General features: G+C 38.9%; 1 protein-coding gene across 1 annotated transcript in view; it reads right to left on the reverse strand.

Annotated features, from left to right (window-relative positions):
• DNAH6 (dynein axonemal heavy chain 6) overlaps positions 1-23,253 on the reverse strand; it is a 247,493-nt gene that overhangs the window by 120,829 nt on the left and 103,411 nt on the right. The window contains exons 35-41 of the mRNA XM_045828050.1: positions 17,773-17,955; positions 17,075-17,218; positions 12,229-12,450; positions 11,299-11,446; positions 9,536-9,693; positions 7,488-7,619; positions 2,793-2,964 (exon numbers count right to left, since the gene is read on the reverse strand). Coding sequence (XP_045684006.1) covers positions 2,793-2,964; positions 7,488-7,619; positions 9,536-9,693; positions 11,299-11,446; positions 12,229-12,450; positions 17,075-17,218; positions 17,773-17,955 — 1,159 coding nt within the window. The remainder of the gene's footprint in view (positions 1-2,792; positions 2,965-7,487; positions 7,620-9,535; positions 9,694-11,298; positions 11,447-12,228; positions 12,451-17,074; positions 17,219-17,772; positions 17,956-23,253) is intronic.

Raw genomic sequence — 23,253 nt, forward strand, 5'->3', positions numbered from 1 at the left:
GAGCCTCAGTCCCAAGGCAGGTGACAGGAAAGCAGCCTCAGGAGTCTGACTGCTGTGTGTAGGGCAGAGCTTGGTTCAAGGCTGGGTAAGTGGGTAGCCTGTAAGTGAAGACTAGAGACAGACAGGAGGCTTTCTCTGTTAGGTATCCTGATGAGACATGACAGTAGTTTGAGCTAGACTGGTAGTGGGTGGAGTGCTAAGCAATGATAGGATTTGGAATATATTTTGAAGTTAAAGCCATTGGGGATGTTGATGGATTGGATGGGAATCATTAAGGAATGAGAGCAAACAAGGATGTCCCAAAGCTGATGGCCAGAGCAGCTAATGGTGGCCCCCTTATCTGGGTTGGGGTACACATAGCTGGGAAGGAGGCAAAAAGCAGGAATTTAAGAACTCCAACTGGATTTATAAGTGACATTGTTGCGAAGGGAGTTGAATATACAAATCAGACACTTAGAGGAGAGGGAAAGCTGGAGGCAGATAGTCAAGCATCATCATTGAGTAGATGCATTTCACTCTGTGGAATTGACTGAGATTACCTAGGCAGTAAGTGTAGACAAAAAAAAAAAAGGACTGAAATAAGAGCTCTGGGGCATCCAAACATTTTGAGATAGGGAAGAAGAGGGACAGATATTAAAGGAGACTAAGCAGTAGCAACCAGTGAGAGGAGGGAATCCAGGAGAGCGTGTGCCCTCGTAGGTCAGAGAATGAAGGGTTTCGGGGGAGGGGTGCTGTGTCTAACAGTATGGAGAGGTTAAGGTTCAAACTGAAGACTGATGGATTTGCAAAATAGAGAGGTGGGGAAGAGTAGTTCAGTGCAGTGTCAGGTGCAAAAGCTTAATTGGAATACAATAAAGACTGGAACTGGAGGAAATGAGACAGTGAGGCGAGACCATTTTTAAGGGGTCTTTTTTGAAAGGGCAGAGAAAATGCAGAGGTAGAAGCAGAGGATATGATGCCTAAAGAGAATTATTTATTAAGATGGGAGGTATTGTGGCAGGTTTTTATGCTGTTAGGAATGATCCAATAGAAGAGGAAACATCAGTGATGCAGAAGAGAAACAGGAATGATAAAAGCAAAATCCTTGCCTAGGCAGGAGGGGCTGGAACTCAGTATCCGAGGGGTTGCAGAGAGGAGCAGAAACATCTCAGCTACTGCAGGAGGGGAGGTAGATGCAGGTTGTCTGAGACATTTGGAAGATGAGTCAGTTCTGGTGTGATTGCTTCTATGTTTTTCAGTGAAATAAGAAGAAAGGTCTGTGGGCCCTCTGTATGTCCTCCTTGGAGAAGTGTCCAGTCAGGTCCTTTGCCCGTTTTTTAATGGAATTGTTTGTCTTCCTGATGTTGAGTCACATGAGTCCTTTACATATTTTGGAGATTCAAACCCTTGTCTGAAGTGTCATTGACAAATATGTCCTCCCATACAGTGGGTTCCCTTTTCATTTTGCTGATGGTTTCTTTAGCTGTGCAGTGGCTTTTTAATTTGATGTAGTCCCACTTGTTTATTTTTTCCTTTGTTTCCCTTTTCCTAGCAGATACATTGGCAAAAATAGTTCTTATGTGAGACAACTGAAATTTTATTGCCTATGTTTTCCTCTAGGATTTTTATGGTATCACAACTTATATTTAAGTCTTTTATCCATCTTGAGTTTATTCTAAGTTATGGTGTAAATTGGTGGTCTAGTTTCATTTTTTTTGCAAGTACTAGTCCAGTTCTCCCAACACCATTTATTGAAGAGACTGTCATACTCAACATCATTAGCCATCAGAGAGATGCAAATTAGAACCACAACGAGATATTACCTCACACCTGCCAAAATAGCTATCATTAATAAATCAACCAACAACAAGTGCTGGCAAAGATGTGGAAAAAAGTGAACCCTAGTGCACTCTTTGTGGGAATGCAGAGTGGGTGCAACCACTGTGGAAAACAGCATGTAATTTTCTCAAAAAATTAAAAATTGAACTGCCTTTTGACCCAGTGATTCCACTTCTGGGAATATACCCAAAGAATCCTGAAACACCAATTCAAAAGAATATATGCACCCAACATAGTAGTGTTATTTACAATAGCCAAGATTTGGAAAAAACCTAAGTGCCCATCAGTACATGAGTAGATAAAAAACCTATAGTACACCACACAGTGGAATACTACTCAGCATTAAAAAGGAAGGAATTTTTACTCTTTGCAACTGCATGGATGGAACTGAATACTATTATGCTAAGTGAAATAGACCAGTCAATGAAAGACAAATAGCGTATGATCTCACTTATAAATGGAACCTACGAACAAAATAAACTAACAAGCAAAATAGAACCAGAGGCATAGAAACATGGAATAGACTGACAGCTGCAGGAGAGGAGACATGGGGACTGGTTGAAAGAAGGTGAAGTGGTCAGACAAAGAACATATACGCATGACCCATGGACATGAATAACAGTGTGGGGATTGACTGTGGAAATGGGGGATGGGTGGGGGAGGGGGCCAAAGGGGGGAAATTGAGACAGCTGTAATAGCATGAATAACAAAATGTTTAACTTTCAAAAAAAAAAGAAAAAGAAAAAGAAAGGTCACTGGCTGGGTGTGAGAAATGAGAGGGGATGTTGGCAGTTTGAGGGAAGCTGTGAAGCAGTCAGCCTGGGGTGGGGGTAGAGGGTGACTTGAGCAGGGACAAGTATTGAGATTTCCAACAAGTCACAGACACCCATGTACATACAATTCTACCCAAAGATTTGGGGTGACTAGAAATGAAGGGAGGGTGAAGGTCAGAGAATGAAGGGTCCACATGCTACCTTGCACACATTTGGATAAATCCCTCAAGTTAAAGACATAATGGGACTTGGTTGGTGTTGGCAGAAGATCAACACTCATCCTGCTATAGATCTCAACTGAGGCTTCGACTATGTTGTATGCGGTTTGCTTGACAGCTGGTGTGAAGTCACTCAGGAAGCCATTTAAGATAGCCTAGAACCAGAAACATATAGGAAGTTAGAATTTTTTCCCACCAAAAATTTACTTTTCAAATGTTGCAGATTTGATTATGAGTTTTCTAATAACAATTAGAAAGCCGAATTCCAATGCGAGGACGTCTGAAGGTTAAACTCTTCCATTTATTTCAGAATATGTTCTCAAGGAGGGGCTCACTCCCGTCTTCTGTGATTGTCTGCTGATGCCTGCGCAGCCAGCATTCATACCTGGCCAGTGAATTTACCATAACTTACTCTCAAGTAACAGAGACAGCTGCTTGCTGTGGATCCAGAGGGTCTTCACGGGGTGCCCAGACTCATCCGGAAATAAACTGAAGTCCTCCCTGATTTTTACCGGTGAAAGACCAACAATTCCATACACTTCCTTAAAGTGCAACTTACTTGTGAGGACTGACTGCTGTCAGTTTCCCCCGCTCAGTTTCCCCCGCTCAGTTTACAGCAGCTCCCTGCTCAGATTAGGGACTTGGAAGTCTCCCTTGACATCTCTCATTCCCTGTCTCACAGTCGATTTTGAATACAGTTGTTGAACCTATCTCTTTCCCTTGACATTATCCCATTCCAGCCCCAATTCTTTTTTATCTTGGCTTCTTCAATCCCTCCCTTATTCACTGTTCTTCATTTCCATTCTCATCTCCTTTCAGTTACTTTAATTATACAAATCAGCACTGCACCCCGTCTGTCCATGCTCTGTCCCTACCCAGCCTCCTCACTTTACCTTCTCTCCCTGGTGATTACTCTGTCCCAGCCACCCTGGCCTTACCACCCATGCTCTCTCCTCCCTCAGGGTCTCTGCCCATGGACCCTCCTCCCGCCCCCTCATGTCTGTCTGCTTGGGAGGGACTTTCTCATCCTTTGTGTTTTAGGATGCATGTCATCCCTTCAGAGAGGCCTTCCCTGACTACCCCATTTAAAGTAAGTCCTCTATCAGTCTCTTACAGCTTTGTGATCTTCTCAGATACAACTTGCTGCAAAATAGAAGTACATATTTATTAGCTAGTCTCCTGCCCCCAGTTGCTTGGGAAAATCATTACAGATTTGTATAGATAAATTCTCCTCACTGTTAACCTTGGAGTTGCTGATGCGAGAAGCCACTGGAATGTGTATCAATGCTTGTAAGTCAGTCCTTGTGATTTTAGATTTAGTGCTCATAGATGAGATTTTTTGAAATAAACAGAAGTATTTGTTTTCAATGAGCCTCCTGTGGGACATTATTGTTCACAGTTTATGAAGACTTTCTATTCGAGGTACTTGCTCTCTTGGGCCCTAATGTGCGTTTAACATTATCCCTATGGCCCACATTTTAAGTAGGACTCTTCTGATATATATATAAAAAAATTTACCATACACATTATATATACATTATATGTAAACTGTCCAGTTCTCCATAACACAAATATGATTGTATATAATATATAACATATTTTATATTAGTTATATATACAAATACAGTTTTATATATACATAATGAACATATTATCTGTTATATATTAGTTCATTTGTTTGTTATCTATCTCTATGGTGGGAGCCCCGCAAGGACAAGGATGAAATCTGTTTTGTTTAAAATGATATACCAATGTCTGGAGCACAGTAAGTACTCAGTAAATACTTCTTTAATGTATGAAGAGCTATTAAACTGATATTTACAAATTAAAGTAAGCATGTCATGATAGAGTTCAGTGAGGACTGCAGCTTTGTATTCCATTTAAAGGTCTGGCTTACACGACATGTTTGGTACCTGAAAAGCTTCCCCTGAGAATATACACGCAAGGTAGATCCAGAATTTTCACCATTTAGGGGAAGGATGCTTTGGCCTGAGGACATAATTAGTATTTTCTGGAGTTGATCATAGTTTTCAATTATTGTCGTTATAGCTTTATAAGTAAAAATCACATCTAATTTAGTGACATTATCAATTTAATTTGTTGTTTGTGGTTTAGTTTACACTTATAGTCATACATATTTCTGCCATATAAATTTCTGATAAATAAACACTAAGATATTAATTGTGGTTTAAGTGTGAATCACTCATAACCATACAAATCCAATCTGTGCAAACTATAAACTGTAATTAGTGATGTGTTTCTTGCATATCTCTGCTGTAGGAAGCAGGAAGTAGGCAACTGACTTGCAAGAGACTTGCAAAGAAAGTACAGAGATATTACTGATGGTTTTAGAATTAATTTTTAGAACCTTGTATATACACTAGAACATTAGAAATGCATCTAGAAATATTAGAACATTATATATACACTAGAAATATGTATATACTATTTAGACTCCTAGTCTTTTTTACACAGTAAAATTAAATCAGTCTATATGTGTTATTAACAAATGTACTTTGACTTATTGATTTTGTTTTTCTTCAATTCTTGGTTATACCTTGATTCTTTCCCCTCCATACAATGACAAAGGACAGGGAAGGTAGGCTATGAATGCTTGGGCCCTGCTTAGATGAGTTGTGATAAAAAATAAATTTTGGGATGCGTGGATATAGATCAAGATTTTTTCCTACTACAGGTTGCATATCCTGTTCTGATAATGAGGAAAATGTGTTTCCCCACTTGAATCCAGTGCAACCCGGTACCCCCCTCACCCCCAATCTCTCAGCTTTGCTGCATTTCATTTCCATTGTCATCCACAGCTAGTAGAGCTTTAAATATAAGCCTCTAAGTTGCAGTAGGAAGAAGCATTTCCTGCTTCCAGTGTGACAGCTGTGACATACTTGCTCAATGACATTCCTGTTGAGTGACACATTTCCATGGACATGATAATCTCATAGGCAGAGGGAGAAGGCTAATGGTTGGAGGCAATTTCTTTTCCAGGACCCCAGGTTCTACCTTTTCCTTCTACATAGGAAAGCATTTTAGAATGATTAAAAATGATGAGCCCTGACTGATGGCTCAGCAGATTGGGTGTTGTCCTGTAAAGTGAAAGGTCATGGGTTTAATTCCCAGTCAGGGCACATTCCTGGGTTGTGGTCACATAAGGGCAACTGATCAATGTTTCACTCACACACTGATGTTTCTCTCTCTCTCTTTCTCCCTCTCTTCTTGCCTCTCTAAAAATAAGTAAATAAAATCTTTAAAAAATTATGCTTTTGTTGGAATAACCTTGAATTTGCTTTATTAACATATGAAATAATTTGCAAACTTAGCACTTCATCATCAGGCATAAGTTCCTTGGCACATCCCTCACTACTGATCATATCAAAAAAATGTGTCAGGATAGCACAGCTGGGAATCATTTCAAGCTTCTAAACATATATGTAAGGGTTCTCAATACAAAAGGAGGGAACTTAATACAAGTCTTCTGCTGCATGTGTTGGCCCCCACTACCCACTTCATGTCTGTTCTGCAATTGGTGCTTATTAGAGCTCCTGTCCTTTCATATTCTAAAGTTTCAAAATGTGGCAGTGCTTATAGTCTATTTTGGTATTAGTTTCTAGACAACTTATTGGAACTACTTCAAACTGATTAAAATAATTTCCTATGTATGTAAGCTATTTCAATGTGAAAACCAGTTTCCATGTTCTCATAGTTATGTTCATGCTGGCTTTGCTCCTTTCTGTCCTCCAAGGGCGCCCATTGGCAGGGGAGGCTGATGCTGCAAATGCAGAGGCTCACTGCATCCCTGGCCCTCTTTGATTCCTAGTGGTTACCACCAAAGTCAGCTTCTCCAGACCTAACTGTCTCTTAACTGTCTCATTCTACCTGTACACTTCATCACTTCCTGCTTCTGTGAATGCATTCACCCAAGTACCTTGTCCCCAGGATCTCTTCCTCCCTGTCCATTCCCATCATCCAGGACTCAGCTCACAGACTATCTTCTCTGAGCAGCTTTTGCTAGTTGGTCATGGCGCACTTGCTTTAGCCATGCTGTTTCATTCCCCCCATCATTCTATTTAAAATAATGCCTCCCATTTATGGAACACTTCTGCTGAGCACTCACAGGATAGGCACAGTTCTTCACCCCAACTGAAGGATGAGGAAGTAGCTCTTAGGAAGGTTGTACAGATGGGAGAAATATGTGTGGTTGTTTCTACTGGAGGCAGTGGTGGCCCTGGAGGTGATGAATTCTGAGTTGTGCTGAGCTTGGGCTTGTGGGCAGTACTGGGGTTGCATCTGGTGGGCACGTGGACACATTGACCTAGTGGTCAGGCAGGAGATAAACACAGAGGTGGAGGGCTGGGCAGTGGATGAGATCTGCTGAGAACTGTGTGCAGAGTACTAAAACACAAGGGCCCAGGGTACAGCTTTCTTTAAAGGTAGGGGCTACATTTAGACAACTTTTCTGCATTCCTGAAACTGTCTCTGAGACCACAAACACAGCAGGCCGTGATGTAAATGCTTGTCAGCTACCACCCAGAGGCCCTGTGTTTCCCTGGCTTCTGCTCGGGAAAGGGACAGATGGGCTTGCTAGAAACACACAGTTTTGATTGTGGCGGTTGGGAACAAATATGTTTTCTTTTTCCCTCTTGCCTAAGTTTAAATCCACACTCACCTGAAAAATCTGTTTCAGACTGTGCTCTGAGGGCATGGGGAGACACAGCATGCTGAAGTGTCGAATGAAGCGGGGGGTGACAGGGTTGCGGCCACCGCCTGGAGGAGCACATGCTGATACAATAGTTACATCCTGTCAGGGAAAAAGCCACTTGGGTCACTCAGCAAAGGAAGAGGTGGGATCTGTCCATCCCAACAGCAGGGCTCAGAACCAATTACTTTTGAGGGCCTGGCCCCTTCCCTGCATTGCATTACATTTTCCTACACATCTGACTGAACTTCACAACCACCCCAGGAGACCATGATTGTTACCACTATTTTTTTAGATAAAAAAAGAAAGCCCTGGATAGTTAAGTTGCTCAAGGTCACTCAACCAATGCATCTACCTTATATAAATACTCCTATTTAAAAATTTAATCTTAAAAAATTAAAAGACTTTTTATCTTAAGTTAAAGTACATCTATTCAACAAATACTAAGTATAGTCGATTCTCATTATTTGTGGTAGTTGTGTTCTATAAAGTTGCCAGGAACACTGAATTAGCATGCATTGAATAATTGCTCCTTTGGGGAAATACACGATTAGGTTCCTTGAAGTCTCTGGTCACATCTTCATCAGCAGAGCAGCACAGAACATTGCAGTTGCCTCTCTCTGGTCATGCCTCCTCTCTAGTCCACTCCTCCCCTGCAGTCAAGCAGATCTTTCCATAGCATTTCCTTCGGTGGCTCCCCATCACTTAGAGGATAAACCCACATTTCTCATCATTGGAACCATGGCCCCTTGGCTGACCTTTGTATCTCCTGCTGCCTTGGTGCTCACATTCCACACCACTGTGGTGTCCCACATCCCCTGCCTCTGAGCTGCAAGATGCTCTCTTTCCTTGTTTTGCCATGTTCTGCTTCCAGAAAAACCTGTTCTGACCTCACCTCCTCTGGGAAGGCTTCTCTCATCCTCATCCCAGCCCCTATCCCTGCTTCCTTCCTGTCTCTCTCCATTTATCACCTTTTCTTATAGATGCATGTCCATCTACCCTCCAAAGCTGGGGCCTACGGGAGGTGGGGGCTGTCTCACTTGTCCATGAATCTCCTGAAGCAAGTGTGACAAGACCTCAGTGTGCACTGATGAACTGAAACACACATACAAAACACTGAAGCCATAGGTTGTAGGCTAAGTTGTGCCTTTCTTCCCCTCCTCCTGGCCAATCATATGTTGAAGCCCTAATGTGACTGCATTTGGAGACAGAGTCTTTAAAGAAGTAATTAATTTACAATGAGGTCATGAGGGTGGGCCCTAACCCAGTGTGATCAGTGTCCTTATAAGGAGGAGATTTGAACACAGATGACTGCAGAGGGAAGATTATGAGAAGACCTAAGGAGTAGACAGTCATCTGTAAACCAAAGAGAGAGGACTTAGAATAATCCAACCCTGATGACATCTTGATCTCAAACTTCTAGCCCCTGGAATTGTGAGAAAATACATTTTTGTTGTTTGAGTTACTTTGTTATAGCAACCAAAGCAAACTAACACACCAGTGGTTTTCAACTGGTGTGCCACAAGAATTTTTAAAACATGCAATATCCGACTGTAGTAGGAGTGCTGACCTCTTTTCCCTTAGATTGTCAAATAACAAGAGGACAGCAGCCAACACAAAAATAGCTGTCAGTGTGAATGCTCTGTCTTGAACCATAAATGTGTAGGTCGTACAATAGGGCTGCATCTTCTTCTTGGTCACATCGCGTAATAAATTTGTGTCTGTTTGGTTCATTCTTTGAGCCAGAAATCTTTATACACAAGTATAGGCACCAGATTTTTTAAAAAGTCACTTTGGAGCAAAAAGTGTAGGCAATTACTATTATTATTATTTTTTTGTAAATCAATCAGAATTATACCTGTTTTTTATCAGATTGAAAAAAAATAATTTTTTGGTGTGCTGCAGAATTTTAGTGATTAGTTTATGTGTGCTATGAGGTGAAAAAAGGTGGAAAATCACTGTAATGTACCACATTTTCCTGCTGTTTAAATGTAAACAAATTTTAAACCTAAAGTTACCTGTATGTCTTTCCAAAAGAGTTTGTTTCTGTCATAAAATCCACCAAAATCTTGATACTGCCGAAGTAATTCAATTGGAGGCTGAGAGCCATAGCGATCCAGTCTGGGCATATTTAAGTCATCAACAAAAATCACAACATGCTTGTTTCCTGGTGCTCCTGGGGAATTAAGATGAATTTAATTTAAGAATCAAGATTTGCCTTTGGCAAATATAAAACTAACTTTAGGTAAGGTTTGGACTCAACAAACACCCTGCATGTCACCATAAGCTCAGTCCTCTCAGGAGTGAGGAAGGCCCAGCAGAGTCCTGCCTGAGGAGGAGAGACCTCCCTCTGGCTCCACCCAGGCCCCTGCAGGGAGATGTGGACCTAGCCAGGTGTCCACATTGTCCCAGGGTCCCTCACCCTCATTCTCAGAGGGGCACAATGATGCCCACTCTCTAGGTAGGTCTTGACATTTCTCAATCCTAGCCATTCCCACTGAGCATGGGGTTGGGAAGGTCATTTTCTTTTCATAGTAGGAAGCAGCAGATCTCCAAAATATTCTTCATATAAATGCGATCACACTACAGTCTACAGGAAATATAGGGCTAGATATTCAAAAACACCCTGATGATATCAAAGTGAAATCCAGTACAGTGGAGCTGGACCATGCTATATCTTACTTAAAGAAAATCAATATACACACTTTTCAGGGGAGAAAGGAGAACAATGTAAGCAGAGATGACTCAACCCTGTCATCAAACGCTTGACAATTCCAAGGTAACTGAGCCAAACCCCATGTCCCATTCCATTCCCCAGTCCCTGAAAACCAAGAAGCAGGATAGAAGGTGGGGAGAGGTTCTAAGAAAGACTGGCATCCACTGCTCTGTGCCCACCTGAGCAGGAAGAATGGAACAGAGAGGTTGCAGTGAAGCAGCTGGTATCCCCACAGCTGGGCATAGCAGGGCCTATTAGATGATGGACAATGTGGAAGGCAGCTGAGTTGAGCTCTGGCTAGTATTCCACCCAGGAGGGCTTGAGTGGGTGAGTGGGCCTCAGAAGGAAAAGGCTGCAGGATGTACTGCTGGAGGGTGGGATCGAGGGAGCTGAGACCCTGATTCCCAGCATTAGGGAAACTTCCAATGGGGAGGTCTTTCAGAAGTCCCTCAGAGAGCCAGCTCCTGGGAGCCTACCACACAGACAGCATGGATAGGCATTTAGCACCAGCCAGAGAAGCAGGGACGATCCACACAGAGGCCCACTAAACACCTGGTAGGGAGAGGACACTTGTCCTTCCCTCTCCTCCTCCCACTCCAACACATCAGAGCCTCCTGGATGGGGGGCAGGCCAGGTGAGAGAGCGGCCATGCCTGTCCCCACCTCTAGCACCTGCAGCCATAAGCCTGGCTTGTGACACAAGGGAGGAAGAGCTTTTGGTTGGGTTTGGGATTGAAGCTTTACATTGAACCAGCCTCAAAATAATAGAAAGTGACCAAAAAGCTATGGTATTTATCTAAGCAGTTAATAAGGAGGGGTATGGGAGATGCCACTAAGCCTGGCTGAAAATGCGGACTTAAGAAACGCTGAGTTGAAGATGATGGTAGAAGTAAACTATGTGCTTGCTAACAGGGAGATATCTAGATATACAGCACAGGAAAGAATGCTGTTAATGAAATCACTTTTACAATTAAATTATGTGAAGAAAATATCCAATTGTAATTTTATTACATGCACTCTTTTTTTGTGAATTAATTTGTGTGAGGCAGATGAAAATAATTCTTACCTAGAATATTTTTTCTTTTCTTTTCCAGTTTTGACTCAATGATTTCTTGTGTTCTTGCAGATGAAGTTTGAGCAGAAAAATTTAGATAAACAGGAACATAGCCAGCTGATTCTTGAATTTTACTTAGCAATCCTTTTGCAATAACAGACTTTAAATTTAAACAAATGTTAATGATTTCACATTCAATATATCTTTCAATAGTCCTTATCAGTAACAATTTGCTACAATGAATATGAAATAAGATAATTGGAGAGGGGTTAAAGCCAGATTTAAATGTCTGTCTTTCTCTTCTTGGAGATTCCATTTAATTATATTTGAGCCAAAGAACTATTCTAATCAGCTATCTCAGCAAAAAGTTTTTATTTTAGCTTGAAGCCAAAGTTGGTTACTATCCAAGTCAATTTAATAGCAAGAATCATCCAAAGGGTCCAAACCTCTTGTAGAATGAATTTAGAAACGAAGTGGTGAATCCCCTCGTATGTGGACTCCCCTTAAAACCAACAGGATCTTAAAGCCAATCAGCGTTCTCCCCTAGACTCTGTCTAAACACCATTGCTGTGTTAGGTAGAAGGAAATGGGCAGGGGGCAGGGATAAAGTGACCTTTATCAATAATCTATTGCAGACACAAACTGCTTTGGCCAGCGCCTACCAGGGATGCAACATAAAAGCCCCAAACACCAAATATTGGTCCCCAGGATCCTCTAGTTTATATAGTATTGGCACCAAGAATTTATTCAGAAACTAACAAACTTAGGAGTAATTCTCAAGATCACTATAGAGTCAGCATAGTGACATTCTTCTCGAAAAAATAATCAAAATTCAAAATAATTTTCCTTAAGAAATAATGTGTTATTTATGTGGTTTACAACTCTAAGTCCACCACACCTTCATTTTGGGAGAGAGCTTCTTGTTTGGGGAAGGTTTCCTACCTTGCCAACTCCAGTGGTTCCAGTAAATAATACTGAATGCCTGACCGCCAGTAGTTTTTCCATTAGGTACCCAAAGCGCACTGTGTCAACTGTGGGCACAAGCATTTCAAAAAATGGAACATCTCGGTTGTACTTGAAGGTCGGTATGATTCTTTCCCAGGGGTCCAGCCGTTTGGTGTCGAAGTCCATGTGAACGCTCCACAGGTCGCCAGAAGTGGGAAGCTAAAGTAAGGAATTAAGCACTGCTTTCAAAAGGATTGGCACACGGCAATAGAAATATTCATGCAAAAACAAAAACAATCAAGAACCTGAATGGATTTGGAATTTTTTCTTTGTAGAGAAGCAGTTGTATTAGTATGAGAATTTAATTCTTTAAACATAATCATGCAACATAATGCATGAAAAAATCTGATATATTGAATATATTAAAACCCCATATTAGAATTGTAAAGTATTTTCAATTCAATTCAACATTCAGGGACTTAACTTGTGACACATATTGTGCTTGGTGCTGGGATCAAGTGCTGGATGAGACCAGGACTCTGCCTGAAATTCTCATGGGGGACACAAGACATTACTTAGTACCCATGGAGAAAAAATTCTAATGGACTTTAGTGTATGCACGGAGGAGGGATGGCTTACTTCTACTACCAGATGGTTGAAGGCTTCTAAGAGGTGCTGATGCTACAGCTCTGACTTGAAGGACAAGCAAGAGTCAGATGGTCAAAGAAGGAATGGGATGGGGATGGGGAAGCAGGGGTCAGGGTTCAGGTTTAGAGAACAGGTCAGGAGGTTGAAGCCATTGAAAGTGCCATGCGTGCTGGGAACTAAGAGGGCACTACACACAGTGAGAGTTGAGTCAGGGAATACAGACAGGGTGCAGGTTATGAAAAGCCTCACTTGTTAGAGTTTGGAGCAAGAGTTCTGCAAAGGATTCTAAGTAGGTGGGTGACGTGATTAGATTGCATTTCAGAAGGTTCATTCTGATAGCCGTGTAAAGCAGTGCTGTTTCACAATCATTTGACAGTGACTCAGTGAGAAATCCATTTGAAAAGGTGACCTAGTAATACATATACGTGTGTGTACAAATATGTATGATACTTACTCCTACTATCTGCAATTCACTCTATTTCCTATTCTATTCTAGTTTAAAAAAAAAAAACATTTGAGGTACAATACCCTTTGTCAGATTTTAAGAATCCAGTACAAAGAGTTTTATGAATGTAAATTTCAATGTAACCATCCCTAGATCTCATTACAGAACATGTATTGAGATACATTCCAGTGCCCCAGAAAGCTCCTTTCTTCCCTTTCCCTGTCAGTAGCAGCCACACTTGCATCCTCCTCCTCTGAGCTAAGTAACTAGCTTATCTGTCTGACCCACTTGCCTACGCTTGTACTAATGTTGCACTTTGATTATTGTTGCTTTATATTAGGAGTCCCCAGCCCCCAGGGTTGTGGACTGGTACTGATCCATGGCCTGTTAGGAACCAGGCCGCACAGCAGGAAGTGAGCAGTGGTCAAGCGAGTGAAACTTCACTAGCATTACCTCCTGAGCTCTGCCTCCTGTCTCCCCTCCCATCACCCACCCCCCCCCCCCCCCCCCCCAATGCCCATGGAAAAGTTGTCTTCTGAGAAGCCAGTTCCTGGTGCCAAAATGGTTGTGGACTGCTGCTTGGTAATCTTGAATTCTTGAAATCATTTAGCTTAAGCCCTCCAAATTTGTTTTCCTTCCTTAAGACTTTCTGTATTATTATAGGTCTTTTACATTTTCATATAAATTTTATAATAGGATTGCCAATTTCCATTTAAAAGTCTATTAGGGTTATGTAATTGGAATTATCTTGCATTTTCAGAATATCCTGGAAGGACTGTCCTCTCAATAATGAGTATTCCAACCCATGAACATAATATATCTCTATGTATTTAGATCTTTTACAATTTCTCTTGGTAATATTTTGTAGTTTGTAGTATAGAAGACTTTCATATCTTTCACTAGGTTTATTCCCAAGTATTAGATATTTTATTACAATTAAAGACACTGTTTTAAAATTTCATTTTTGAACTTTCTGTGGACCTTGTATCCAATGATCTTGCTAATTTACTTATTAATTCTAATCATTTATTTGTAGATTCTTTAACATTTTCTACTATTCAGTTACTTTTTCCTACAGATAATGACATTTTAATTTCTTCCTTTCCAAATTTTGTTTTATTTCTTTTTCTTGCCTTATTGTACTAGCTAGGAGCTCCAGCATAGTGTTGACTAAAAGTTGTGACTGTGGCTATCTCATCTCTAAAAACTGAATTGTGAGTCTTTCAACTGATTTCAAAACCTATTAATAGATTGTAACCTGTAATTTTAAAAGACACTGGCATAGAGGTGAGTTAGATAGGACTGAACCACAGGCAAGGGAATAATAGGCTATTTTAACAACCCAGAAAAGAAACTGAGTTATTCAGAGGCAATGAGAATGAAGAGATGAGGACATATTTGAAAAAATATAATTAGAAGAAAAAGTTTGCTCAACTTAGTGTTTCATTGGCTATGGAAAGGTGAGAAAAGAAAGAAGAATCAATACCACTCTGAATCCTGGCTGGTACTGGAAGGCTGTAAGGGTGAAGGGAGGGTGAAAGAGATGGAGAGGAACATCAAAGTGAGAGAGAAACTTCCACCAGTTGCCTCTCGACATGCCCTAAACAGGGAACAAACCTGCAACGTAGGCATGTGCCCTGACCAGGAATCAAACCAGTGACCTTTCTCCTTGTGGGACAATGCCCAAGCAACTGAGACACTGGTTAGAACATAGGGCTCAGACTCTTGATGTAGGGTTGTTTTTTTTTTTTCTGGGAACTTTTAACTTTGATATAATTTTAAAACTTACATATAAGTTAAAAGAATAGTACAAAGAAATTTCATATATTCTTTATCTAGATTAACTGAGTATTCACATTTTGCCCATTTGCCTTATTATCTAGCTCTCATTCTGTGAGAGTTGGTTGTATATACTATTTCATATTTTAAATACTTTGTTGTGTATTTCCTAAAGAGCAGGGATTTTTTTTTATATGACCACAGTAGAATGATCAAAATCAGGAAACTGAGTACTGATGTTATTTACTTTATATTCCATATTCAAATACTGCCAATAGTTTTTTGTAATAAAAAAATTTTAATTGATTTTTAGAGAGAGGAGAAGGGAGGGAGAGAAACGTCGATGAGACACCCCTACTAGGGACAGAACCTGCGACCTAGGCATGTGTCCTGACCAGGAATCAAAACTGTGACTTTTGTTTTATGGGATGACACTTCAACCAACTAAGTCACACCAGCCAGGGCTGCTAATAGTTTTAATAATGTCAGTCACAGCCCTATTTTTTCAAGTCTAGGATCCAATCCAGGATAATGTGTATATGTTGCATTTAGTTATATCTCTTTGGTCTTTTCATCTGGAAAAGTCTTCCAGCTTTCTTTGTGTCCCATATCAGACATTTTTGAAGAATATAGCTCAGTTTATTTTATAAAGTGTTTATGTGTTTGGGTATTCCAGGTATATCCTCACCAATAGATTCAGGTTATGAATTTTTGAAAGGAATACCTCAGAAGCAATGTTGTATCCTTATCTGTGTGCCAGGTCAGGTGGCATAGGTTAGTCCCGATATTGATAACATTAAATGTATCACTTAGTTAGGTGGTATCTGCAAGGATTTTTACTGCAACGATACTATTTTTATCTTATCTGGACTGCAATTAAGCAGTGATTTGTAGGAGGTACTTTGAAATTATGTATATTTTTAAACAAACCTTCACATACTAGTTTCAGTATACATTGACAATTCTTGCCTAAACCAATTATTACCATTAACAGTTGCAAAATAATGATTTTCTGACTCCATATTTTCTCTTCTACAGGTTAGTTGGTATTCTACTGTAAGGAAGAGCTCTTCCTTCTCCTCCATGAATTTATTTCTTCATGTATATTTTATTATCAGTATGGACTCACAGGTTTTTATTGCTTTCAAAGCCTTGTAACCCCATACCATTGTTTATTTTGATGCTCAAATCTGCCCAGATTTGGCTAGTGGGAGCCCCTTCAAACTGGCTCCTGTGTTCTTTTGACATGTCCCATTGTTCTTTGAGCACTTCTTTAATATCTGACATAAGAAAATGTTCTAGTCTCACTTTGCACTTTCCCTGCCCCAGTCTTGGAATTAGCTGTTTCACTAAGGAGGCTTAGTTCCCTTTTGTGGAGAAGAGTATTTAGAAATTAGCATCCTGGGTCTGCATGTTGCTATTGAGGTGTTATTGCTTCTAGTTCTTCTCAGCACACAGAACTATGAAATTTGTATATGTGCAAATACACAAATACACATAATGGAATCCATGAGTAACAATATTTCTGATTCTAATCTAATAACAAAGTGCATTCAAATCTTTCTCTTTCCGTATTTATAATCCCTTCTCTAACAGTGAGAAAACTATTTGCCATTATCCTCAATTTATTTATTTATTTGCTCAATCTTAGAATCTATAGAAAGGAGTTTCAGAATTGCTAAACTGTAACACTGTGAAGGATAAGTTTACTAACTCAAATTTAATAGTCATTTCTTAGTATGACTTTTTTTATAGTTTTATACCTTAATTTCTTCATATGGCTAGGAGAGGACTCCTAAAAAATTTAGTACAATAAATTTTATCTATAGTAAAAAAGAATGAATGATTTTAGAAACTCTTTTAGTGAAGAATTTATATTTGCAGAACTAAGGCTTTTAAAGTTTTAGTCTTGCAGTTTAGTTTTAATGGTTTAGAGCTAATATGTTAAAATTAACTGTATTGGGCTCTTACCCTGGAATCAGGATTGTCATCAAACTGTGTTCTAATAAATGTATCAAAAGAATCCAAGTAGCTTTCAGTTAGATTTCCACCCAAAGACCATAAATAACAGAATAAAAAAGTCTGACATAGTACCGTGTTCAGTTTTGTTTGTTCCTAAAAGAACAAAGAGAAAGAACTTTAATGTTTTAGGTTAACACAAAAAGAACCCTAAATTGCAAAGTCAAAAGACTGTTTTTCTTTTTCTGTAGACTCATGCATTTTTAAAAGGGCAGAGTGTGTTTCTTATATTTCATTGGATGGTTCACAAAGTGATGTTTTATAGTAGTACAAATTTAAATACTCTGATGAGAAAGTGGATGGCAAGGAGTGTCCAAAAAAAAAATCTCAAGGTTGTTTTTCAACTGACCAGGGTAATTCTGTTTGTGCCTGCATGAAGGTATTTAAGCAGCTGCTGACAGACACATATTAGAAATATGTTGCAGACTGTATGAGAATTTAAACATTGAGTATAAGAGTAAACTGTAGGTTCTCTATCATTTTTTCCAACTTTTAGATTCTGTTAATCTATTCACAGTCATTAGTCCCTGGAAAAATTAACTTGAAAATCAAATGATCATATTGCAGAAAATTTGGAGTTAGTTATTTGCAAAGGAGCTATACAATAATCTCATTTGCTAGCTTTATAGCAGTAGTAAAACCCTTCATACCATTGTCAAATTAATTCCATCTTTTCCAAATATCAAAGACTCCAATAAGCAACAGAGTGTAGTAACTTTGCTAATGTCTACTTGTGGGATCGCTTGGCTGCATTTTTTATTGATGAAGTTTAAACCATCATCAACATAACGTTGGAAAAGGTTCAATATATATTCTTGGGTTTCTTCATTCAGCTGAAAATAAAACAAATAATATTTTAGTGAGGCCAGGTGAAATGTGTAATTAAGTTTAGAAATGGGTTGGTTCACATTTTTATATTGCAATGTATTTTGTGACTTTTAGACTAAAGAGTATAAATATAATAAGACAAAAATAAATAACATTTTAAAAAGCCTCCTGTGACTTGGGACACGTGGGAAGATTTTGGGTGGCAGATGATGTCTTACACCTTGATCTGGTAATGGGGACACAGGTGTTTATTTTATAATCATTTGTTAAACTGTCAATATGTATTTCATCTAGTCTGCTATATTGATATCTCTAACAATTAGAACTGATGAAAAAGAACCATAAAAGAAGACATTAAAAATATCTATGTAAGGTAGTAGAAATAACTTCCAAAGATTTTAAAAAGAATGTAGCCCCTCACCATTCTTATTCCACATTGTACTGCAAGTCCAAGCGAATGCAGTAGGATATGAATGGTATACAGATTGGGAAGGAAGAAATAAAATTGTCTTTGTTCACAAATGACGTGATTGTCTGTCAATCCCAAAGAACTGACCAAAAAATCCTGCAACTAATAAGCAGGTTTCGTGAGTCTGCAGTATAGAAGGTTAACATACGAAAATCAATTGCTTCCCCATACACCAGCAGTAAGCAACTGGAATTTTAAATGAAAAACAAAACATGATTTATATTACCTCCCAAAATAAAATAGTATAATTCTAACAAAATACATATAAGATCTATATGAGAAAAACTGTAAGACTCTGATAAAAGAAACCAAAGAAGATCTAAATAAGTGGAGAGATATCCCATGTGCATGTATAGGAAGTCCTGTTATTAAGATGTCAGTTTGTTCTAACTTGATTTAGATAGATTCAATGCAATCTATATGACAAACCCAACCAATTACTTTGTGGATATTAAACTGATTCCAAAGTTTATATGGAGAGGCAAAAGGCCCAAAATAGTCAACATCATACTAAAGAACACAACTGGAGAACTGACACTACCCAACTTAAAGACTTACTATAAAGCTACAGGAATCAACACAGTGTGGTACTAGCAAAGTAATAGACAAAAAGGTCAATGGAACAGAATAGAGACCCCAGAAATAGATCCATACAAATATGTCAATTAATCTTTGACAAAGGAATAAAGGCAGTAAAAAGAGAAAGAATAGAGTTTTCAACAAGTGATGCTAGAAAAACTGGATATCCACATGCAAAAAACCTGAATCTAGACAATGATATTACACCTTTCACAAAAATTAAAATGGATCATAGACCTAAATGTAAAACTATATAGCAAAACTATAAAACTTCTAGAAGATAACAGAATGGAAAATTTAGGTGACCTTAGGTTTCAAAATGAGTTTTTAGATACTACACCAAAAGCACAGTACATGAAAGAAAAATTGACAAGGTGGACTTCAATAAAACTAAAAATTTGTGCTCTGTGACAGATGTTGATTATTAAGAGAATGAAAAGACAAACCTAACTAGGGGAAAAATCATTGCAAAACACATATCTGATATAGGACTTATATCCAAAACATAAAAAAAATCTCCAAACTCAAATAAGGAAACAAACAACCCAGTAAGAAATGGGCAAAAGGTCTGGCCAAGGTGGAGGTGTAGGTAGATAGTCTTTGCTTCCTTCTACAACCAAAAGAAGGATAACCACCAATTTAAAAACAAAAAATGAGAACTGCCAGAAAATCAAACTGTATGGAAGTCCAACAACCCAGGAGTTAAATAAGAAACATTCATCCAGACTGTTAGAAGGGGTGGAGAGGGGAAGCTGGGGCAGAGAGGATGTGTGGCAAGGCAGTGGATGATGGACTGGGATACCCCACATTTGCACGTAGATAAACTGGGAGGAACAATTGAGGAGCAAGGCAAACCACAAAACACAGGGTTCCAGCATGGGGAAATAGAGCCTCAAAACCTCTGACTGTAAAAACATGTGGGGTTGTGGTGGTGGGAGAAACTCCCAGTCTCACAGGAGAGTTTGTTGGAGAGGCCCATGGGATCCTCGAACATATACAAGCCCACCCACCCAGGAATCAGCACCCTAAATGACACAATCCACTCATGGGTAGTGAGGGAAGTGACTGAAAGTACAGCAAGAGCCAAGAAAACAGCATTGTTCCATCTCTGACCTTCCCCACATATAGCACCACTATGCTGAGAAGTGGGTTGCCCCACTCTGGAGAATACCTAAGGCTCCACCCCTTAAAACATAATGGGTGTGCTAAGACAAAGAAATATGGCCCAAATGAAAGAACAGATCCAAACTCCAGACAAACAACTAAGCAACAAAGAGATAGCCAACCTATCAGATGCAGAGTTCAAAGCACTGGTAATCAGGATGCTCACAGAAATGGTTGAGTATGGTTACAAAATAGAGGAAGATGTGAAGGCTATGCAAAGTGAAATAAAGAAAAATACACAGGGAACCAACAGTGAAGGGAAGGAAACCAGGACTCAAATCAACAATTTGGAACAAGAGGAAGAAATAAACTATTGACCAGAATCAAATGAAGAAATAAGAATTTTTAAAAAATGAGGAGAGGCTTAGGAACCTTTGGGACAACATTAAACATTCTAACATCTGAATCATAAGGGTGCCAGAAGGAGAAAAGGAAGAGCAAGAACTTGAAAACTTATTTGTAAAACTAATGAAAGAGAACTTCCCCAATCTTGTGAAGGAACTAGACATGCAAGCCCAGGAAGCTCAGAAAGTCCTAAAGAAGTTGAATCCAAGGAGAAACACACATAAGGGTGCCAGAAGGAGAAAAGGAAGAGCAAGAACTTGAAAGACACATCATAATTACATTAGCCGAGATGAAAGATAAGGAGAGAATCTTAAAAGCAAGACAAAAGGAGATGTTATATACAAAGGAGTTCCCATAAGACCATTACCTGATTTCTCAAAAGAAATCTTGCAGGCAAGAAGGGGCTGGAAAGAAGTATTCGAAGTCATGAAATACAAGGGTCTACATCCAAGATTACTCTATCCAGCAAAGCTATCATTTAGAATGGAAGGGCGGATAAAATGCTTCCCAGATAAGGTCAAGTTAAAGGAGTTTATCATCACCAAGCCCTTATTATATGAAATGTTAAAGGGACTTACCTAAGAAAAAGAAGATGGCCAAAAATCTGAACAGTAAAATGACAACAAACTCACAACTATCAACAACTGAACCTAAATATAAACAAAAATAAAAACAAACTAAGCAAACAACCAGAAGAGGAACAGAATCACAGAAATAGAGATCACATGGAGGGATATCAGAAAGGAGAGGGAGGGCAGAGAATGGAGGAAGAGGTACAGGGAATAAGAAGCATAAATGGTAAGTACAAAATAGACGGGGAGGTTAAGAATGGTATAGGAAATGTAGAAGCCAAAGAACTTATATGTTTGACCCATGGACATGAACTAAGGGCAGGGAATGCTGGACTGGCGGTGGCGGGGGGAGGGGGGTGATGTGGGAGAGAGGGAGATAAAGGAGAGAAAAAAATTGGGACAAGTATAATAGTATAATCAATAAAATATACTTAAAAAAAGAAGTGGGCAAAAGATTTGAACAGATACCTCACCAAGGAAGATATACAAATGACAAGCATTTGAAAATATGCTCAACATCATATATTAGAAAATTGCACATTAAAATACTGAGATACAGTTGCCTACTTGTTTAACACCTACTAAAACACCAATACTCCCACATACTGGTGAGGATGTGGAGCAACAAGAACAATCATTTATTGTTGGTGGGAAAACACAATTGGAAGACAGCCTGGCAGTTTCTTACAAAGCTAAATATAGTTTTACCATATGATTTAGAAATCATGCTTCTATTATTTACCCAAATGAGTTGGAAAAAAGTCTACAGAAAAGTCTGAAAATAGATGTTTGTAGGAACTTTTTCTGGTTTTAATTTGTTTCCAGTTTATTGAAAAATAATTGGCATATATCACTGTATTAGTTTAAGGTGTACAGCATGATGGCTTTGATTTACATATAGAGTTGAGCCTTGAACAACATGGGGGTTGGGGTGCCAATGCCCACACAGCTGAAGATTCACAAGTCACTTCTGACTGTAGAGTTGACCCTTTACATCCACAAATTCAACCAACTGTGTGTCAAATGCAGTATTTTCAACTGGTGGTTGGAAATCTACATTGGGAATGGGAAAATAATGTTACTGACCTACATTTGGCTGGACCTCCCAAATGCAAAATGCATGGATACAAAGGGTTGGCCTACATTTATTGAAAAAAAATCCATCTACATTGTATAAGTGGACCTGCACAGTTCAAATCTGTGTTGTTCAACGGCCAACTGTACCATGAAATCATGATTACAATAGGATTAGTTAACATCTATCATTTCATGTAGATACAGTAAGAAATAAAACAACTCTTAGGATCTACTCCTAATACTTTTCTATATGTCATACAGGGTTGTAAACTATAGTCATTCATAATTGCCAAAGCTTGGACACAATCAAGATGTCCTTCAGCAGGTGAATGAATAAACTTGGTAAATCTACACAACATAATATTATTCCATGATAAAAAGAAATGAGCTATCAAGCCACAGAAAGACATGGAGGAAAGTTAAATACATATTACTAAATGAAAAAACTACATACTATATGATTCCAACCACATGATATTCTGGAAAAGGCAAAACTATGGAAATAGTAAGACATAAATAGTTTTGGGGAGTTAAGGGAGAGTGAATAGGTGAAGAAGTGGAGCACAGATTATTAAGGCAGTGATACTACCCCGTATGATAACTACAGTGGTTGATACATGACATTATGTGTTTGTAAAACCCGTAGAATTATACAACACAAAGAGTAAACCTTAATGCAAACTATAGACTTGAGTTAAAGTATCAATGCATCATTACTGATAATATATCAACAATTTATTAATATTGACACACCAATAATGTATCAATGTATCAATATCAATGATGTATTGATGATACTGATTGATCGATTTTAACGAATGTACCACAGCAATGCAAGATGTTAATGACATGAACAACTCTCTTTGAAGGAGAGGGAGAATATGAGAATCCTCTATATTTTGTTAAAATTTCCCATATACCTAAAACTGTTCTAAGTAATAAAGTCTATACAATTTTAAAAAGTGGATTTGGGAAGGTTTAAAATCCTATGGTAGTAGCTATGATAAATTCTCAATTCTGTAAAGTACTTTCTTTAATAAGGTACTCTGAGACTAGACCACAATATTGTTAAAATGTTGATGTCTAAGAATAAGCAA

This window comes from Phyllostomus hastatus, unplaced genomic scaffold, assembly GCF_019186645.2.
Source record: "Phyllostomus hastatus isolate PE091 unplaced genomic scaffold, TTU_PhHast_1.1 phas_scaffold_78, whole genome shotgun sequence".
Lineage (NCBI taxonomy): Eukaryota > Metazoa > Chordata > Mammalia > Chiroptera > Phyllostomidae > Phyllostomus > Phyllostomus hastatus.